This window comes from Silurus aristotelis (assembly GCF_946808225.1).
Source record: "Silurus aristotelis genome assembly, chromosome: 4".
NCBI classification, from domain to species: domain Eukaryota; kingdom Metazoa; phylum Chordata; class Actinopteri; order Siluriformes; family Siluridae; genus Silurus; species Silurus aristotelis.
Genome location: NC_139577.1, coordinates 894994 through 901245, shown reverse-complemented (window position 1 = coordinate 901245; position 6252 = coordinate 894994). Strand labels below are relative to the sequence as shown.

General features: G+C 36.9%; 1 protein-coding gene across 1 annotated transcript; it reads right to left on the bottom strand.

The window, feature by feature from the left end:
- Positions 1-3690: 3690 nt before the first annotated feature.
- Positions 3691-5193, bottom strand: cox20 (cytochrome c oxidase assembly factor COX20). Its single transcript, XM_083538994.1, has 4 exons — positions 5022-5193; positions 4589-4703; positions 4296-4359; positions 3691-3896 (listed from the first exon to the last, which is right to left on the bottom strand). Exons 1-4 carry the CDS (start codon positions 5052-5054, stop codon positions 3770-3772), a joined length of 339 nt encoding a protein of 112 aa, XP_083395120.1. The 5' UTR covers positions 5055-5193; the 3' UTR covers positions 3691-3769.
- Positions 5194-6252: the final 1059 nt, after the last annotated feature.

Here is a 6252-nt window from a genome sequence, read left to right as displayed (position 1 = left end):
CTCATTATAACACCACCCTCCATATACACTACATTTCACACACATGCTCAGTGTAGCATATTGAATCCGTCTAATATGCTCTTCTACAGTTTTTATATTCCGCTTTAATATGACTCCGGTGAAGCGTAAAAACACGACGCTTTAAAAAAAACGCTGCTTCGTATCGTCACGCGTTTCCCGAACCCTGCTTATGTGCTCTCAGTCGTGTAATCCGTGTATTTTCATGTTATGTGAATGAGCATCAAGGGAACGTTTTGTCGCTCCTCCGTAGTCCTTTTCTGACCCTTCATCTTCTTTTCGTTCCAAAAGTCAAACACACTGTACGGCCGAAAGTATTCGGACACCCGACCGTCACACCCACGTGTTGCCAAACCTTTTACGCAAAGTTCCACAGGACGTCCTCGTATGCTGTAGAGTTTCCACTTAGTGGAACCAAGAGGTCTGGACCTGTTCCAGCACGGCGGTGCAATCATGCACAAAGAGAGCTCCAAGAAGTCCACGCTCGGAACGGAAGACTTTCGAATGTTCCGAGGAAAAACGGGACCTTCAACAGGTACATGTGAGTAATGCGAAGTTGTAGATCAGTGTTGGACTTCGAATTAAAAAGTTCAAATCCCAGCACCAACAAATGGGAACTTAAGCAAAGCCCTTAACGCTCAAGTGCTCAATTTAATTAAGTGAATGATTGGGTGTCCATAAACTTTTGCCCAACCTGAAGAGAGGTGTTAGAAAGCAGAAGAAGTGGAACTATGCTGAATTTGAATGTAAAACCGTATATCCACATTTCTCCTTGTACTTATTGATGTTTCCTCCTGACCAAAGACCTGCACTGAGATGAGATGATCTGATGATAAGTGCAGAAGAAGCTTCATTTTAATTCTTTTCTTCATAACAATGGCTGCTCTGTACGGACAAAAGTATTAGGACACCTGACATTTCCAGCCATTTGTGGTTCTTCCCCAAACACAAAGTTGGAGGCAGAACAATTAGATATTAATCTTCAGATGCTGTAGCATGAGATCTTTCCTTACCTTGAACTAGGAGACCCAAACCTGTTCCAGCATGACAATGCCCCTGTGCACAATTCCAGCTCCATGAAGATCTGCTTCACATGGGTTGGAAGTGTCTAGAAGATCCTCCCAGGCCTCCTCACCTTCTCACCTACCTGACTTTACTAACACACTTGTGGCTGCATGAATCTTCACAAATCTCCATAGAATTCAGTGGAACATCTTCCCAGAAGAGTGGAGCTCATTATAACTGTGAATGGAGACTCAATGTGGAAAAAAGAGTCACATAACAATCAGGTGTCCCCAAACTTTTATCCGTAAAGTGTTTGAGTTTATTTCAGTTCATTTCACAGAAACCTGAACCTGAGAATTGTGTATATTTTGTGTATTTATTTTCGAAAACGTTTGCAGGAATCGGTTCGAAAATCCGATCTGCGTTCCAAGCCGAGATCTTCGCACGAAGCCTTTAAAATAAAGCAGGAAGTGACGAGAGGTGCGACTTCTCACGTCGTAATATTACACTAATAACCTGTGGCTCGGTGGCGCTCGTGTAACTGTTAATCGCTCCGCTGACGGCACTACGAGGGATTTTTTCTGTTTTTTTTAAAGTGCTTTATGTGACACAACAATCAGATTACTGGAGTAACATGTATGTGCTCGTGCTCAATATACATTTGCTGGATGATGGTTTATGTTGTATGTGTTGTGGAATAAAAAAAAAAAAAAAAAGCAAATGTAATGAATGTGGGTTTTTATTTAATCTGAATCTTATACACTTTATTTCTTTTTCTCATTCAGATCAATTGAAGGTTATAACATTGCTGCGTTTGGCTTTTATTTGGCGTTTTAGACGTAGGATGGAGGTGTAACAGTAAATAAACTGCATGGTTTGGTATGAGGGTTTTTTTTTTATTTATTTTTTTGGCACGGTTCAGTTCAATTCTGGCAAAAATGCAAAATATAAAATTGCTAATTTTTCAGTTTATTATTAATATTTGTGAACATCAGCAGTTGTCCTAAGTGTAAATAAAAAGCCTGCTTTGTTTTAAATCTATATATAAAAGAATGTTTCATTATTATTTTATACAAATATAATATATAAAAATAAACCAAATTAATGCAATATACTTTTTGTTATATTGATCAAACTGGTACAAATTATATTGATACAGATGTTTATAAAAGTGTGTGTTTTATATTTAATATTACATTTTCTAAAAATATGTTCTACTTTTAACTCTTCTATTTATTTCAGTAAACTTTAATAAATGTCGTCATTCCTTCCATCCTTTATTCATTCACTCCCTCGGTATGTGGAATTGTCAGAATTTTTTCCTTTTAAAAGAAATTCTTGAAGCTGGACATAAAAAGCAAAAACAATCCATATCTCGAGTCGTAAAATTCCAGAGTTTTCCAACGCACCACGAACCGTATTTCCAGTACCGAGAGAGGAGCCACAGTGACACTGCGCTAACTCAAGCCATATTCACGATAGTACTTGAAGCACAGAGCAGACTTCAGAAGAACAAGGTAGGTCCAAATTGTTTCTAAATGTCTGTCTGAAACGCTGTATAATTGCTTGACTTGCTACCAAAAGCCACTTAAAGAACTTTCAAGCAATGAGAAACAGGAAATCAGTGCTTTGTGCAGTCCAGACGTGGCTCAGCTATTTCTATTTTTTTTTTTTTTATTATATCATTTTTATCGTCCCAGAACTTCAGATTGGCACCTAGTCTTAGATTCCAACATGAAAATAAAGCTAAACATCTCAGGAAAGATCTGCACACATCCTTCGCACCAACCTGCCGGTGTATTCTGGATTGATGTTTATAGGTTCTCTGTTATTTTCCATCGTATGCAAATGCTGCATTTATCATACAGGTATTACCTACATTTCAAACTTGTCTGTCAAAATTGTTTTTTTTTATCTATTTATTTTTACATTCTTCAGTCGTTGAAATCATTTCACCGCGTCTGGAACTCTGTATGAACGTGTGTGAAACAAATCAAATTTGATATGATTTAAATGGCAGCATCTAAACAGATTCCGCTCTTAAAAACAAGACCAGAAAACATCAGCATGGTGCATTTTAGTTAAAAATACAGAACGATGTACTTCAGGTCAGTGTGTGTGCTTCTCAGGGTCACGGTGTACATCGTCATGGTACCAGAACCTGTCGAAGATCCTGAGAGTAGCAACATATCCGCTCTGGATGCTCTTCTAGAACAATCAACCTGGCAACAGTGCAGATGTCAGCAGATCATGGTGTCACCTTCACACTCCTGCCAGGGTACGAGCGTGCTGAGCACTGAAGGCTTTTTATAGCGAACTGACAACTTTCTTTTCTTCTTCTGCTTAATGAGGAAGAAGCTCTGGAAAGAAAAATTATTCCTAATATCATCAACTGTGGATGTTCATGGAGAGTTTATTATTATTATTATTATTATTATTATTATTATCATCAGTATTTCAGGAACTGCTGGTTTCTCCTGTGGATGAGACCCGAGGGCTTCAGAAACGAAAATAATCCCTCTGTACAACCGTGTTGAGCAGAAAGAGCAGAACACCACATCAGGTTTCTCTCCTTCTTCAACCACCCAGTGCTGTATACATAGTGTGTGTGTACACACACACACACACACACACAATATAGACCAGAATAATGCAGAGAGCCGTTCGTTGTGTTCGTATTAATATATTTCCAGATATATTTTACGCAAAAAGGAATATTACAGTTGTAGAAATCAATCCTGCGTTGTCACTGTTCTCTCTCTTTCCGTGTCGGATCACGATGCGTCCCTTCATAAAGCACTTTATTTTTCAGTCCCTCCTGAATCATCCTCTGCTGTACCCGCAGTCTAGCGTTAATATACCGACAGTAGAACCTAAAAAATATATACACAATAAATAAGATCTTCAGTTTAATGACCATGTTTGTGGAATTGCTTAGAAGTCATGATTTTCTTACTAAAAAATCAAAACAAGTCGGTTAGTTAGTCGGCGTTAGTCAGCGTTCCAATTCACAGTTCAGTAGGTTTGAGGGTCAGAGCTCTACAGCAGGAGATCTTCATAGAGCTGGATTTGTGGCATTGTCATGCATTGACAAGTTTCGGTCTCCTAATTCAAGTGAAGGGAAAATTTCTTACAGATCCAAAGACGTCGTATACAATTGTTTTCCTCCAACATTCCACATATGGGTGGAAAAGTCAGGTGTCCCAATACTTTTGGCCATAATATAAACGCATCATTAAACATGCTGCTGCTCTTTAAATAGGACTACGCACCATGAGGTCAGTGTAGTGAGCATGAACCCGGCCATGCCAACATGGAATGAGCGCTTCACTCGACCTGATAAGAGAAAAAATACAAAAACAAAAAGACGTCCAGTCAAGAACCAGCGCAAAGCCGAGAATCCATCGTTAACAAACTGTAGATCATATGAACACTAATGCAGGAGTATGAAGTCCTGAGTATGAGACTGGTGACACCGGATAATGAAATTATCCTGGAATGGTCTCAGTGAAGGATGTAAATGAAACTGTCAGACCTTGGAGCAGTGTTTTTTGGTGAGACTCACTAGTTGTTAAAAAGTGCAATAGTCCAGCAACAGCAGATCCTCCTGCTCCATGGAGAACAGCTTCTCTGGCACAAGGAGTTTTCCCAACGTCCAGAATCCCCAACAGCTTCACTTCCTGTAGAGAATTTTTTACAAATTTTATATTAATAGTTATTATACATATAGTTGTCTTTTATTATTATTATTAATATATGAAAACCTAATTGGTTCTAACAAGTCATAATCCCTAAGAACCCAAACCTTGAGGGTCTGCTATAAAATAATAATATATTCAGTATATTATTTTATAGATTCTATACATGTGAACATTTTTATTCGGTTCAATACCAGTTCACTTTTAAACACTACTCCATGCAGTTAAAAATGATTACTACACTATAATATTTACATCATTATAAACACCCCCCCCCAAAGAAAAACCCCATCACTCTACCTGATTGTCTCTGTCAGGCTCCTGTTCTGCCATTCTGACACTGATATAATTTTATAAGAAATAAACACGCATTTTTTTTTTTTTATAGTTTATTGTACAAAAGCGTGAATGACATTCGCACGACTGCAGTATTGTGGTCCGTCGATGAATCTTCCTGCCGGAAACGTAGACCAGAAATCGTTAGTTCCGCCTTTTAGCGCTAGTCTTGATTTAGCATGAGTGAAATTATTAAATTGAAAATACTGTGAAAATAATCACATTTTTAATCAAACCAAAAACTGTAATATTGGAGTTTTTTTTATAATTCTCTCTTTTTTTTCTTTCTTTTTTCTTTTTAAGAACTATAGGTACTGAACTGTACTTTCCCAAGTCTCTCAGGTGCTAGCATTAAAGTTTGTAATAATATTAATAATAATAATAATAATAATAATAATAATAATAATACAAATAATAATAATAATAATAATAATAATAATAATAATAATTATTATAATAATAATAATAATAATAATAATAAAATACTTAAATTATAACTATAATTGCTTTGGTAATGATTTCCACCTAACCCTTGAGACCCTTTACTCATAGTATCTAACCAATTTGACCACTTAATACAGAAAAAGAAAGAAAGAAAGAAAGAAAGAAAGAAAGAAAGAAAGAAAGAAAGAAAGAAAGAAAGAAAGAAAGAAAGAAATGTAATATTAAAAGAATGAGATAAAATAGAAGCTCACTAGTACACTGGTAAATAAACCTGCTGATATTCATGCCGAATGAACAAAGGAACTGACTTTATTTTAAAGTAGACTGGAGGATATTATAAGAGCAAAACTTAATTAATCTGAAATAAGATGTTTAACAAGTAGCTCATTAAACTCTTGGAAGGTCACAAGATTAAATCCCAGCACCATCAAGCTGCCACTGCTGGGCCCTCGAGTGAGGCCCTAAACCTGATGGTTAATGACCTGGCAAATGCTGTAAATGTAAATGAATAGGTGTGAAGGCTAACTATCCACAAACCTTTGACTTGATTGATACAGGGTACAGCAGATTACATCACAGCAGCAACTACAAAAAGTCCAGTTTGGTATCTTTAATACAGTGCAGAATGCAGAACGGGTATCTCATGTGTGTTCACTTGGATGACAGAAGGTCCACGTCTGCTTGACTATTTTACTGAACACAGCCATGAATAAAAGAATAAAATATCCAGATAGGAAGCTGATTAATCCTT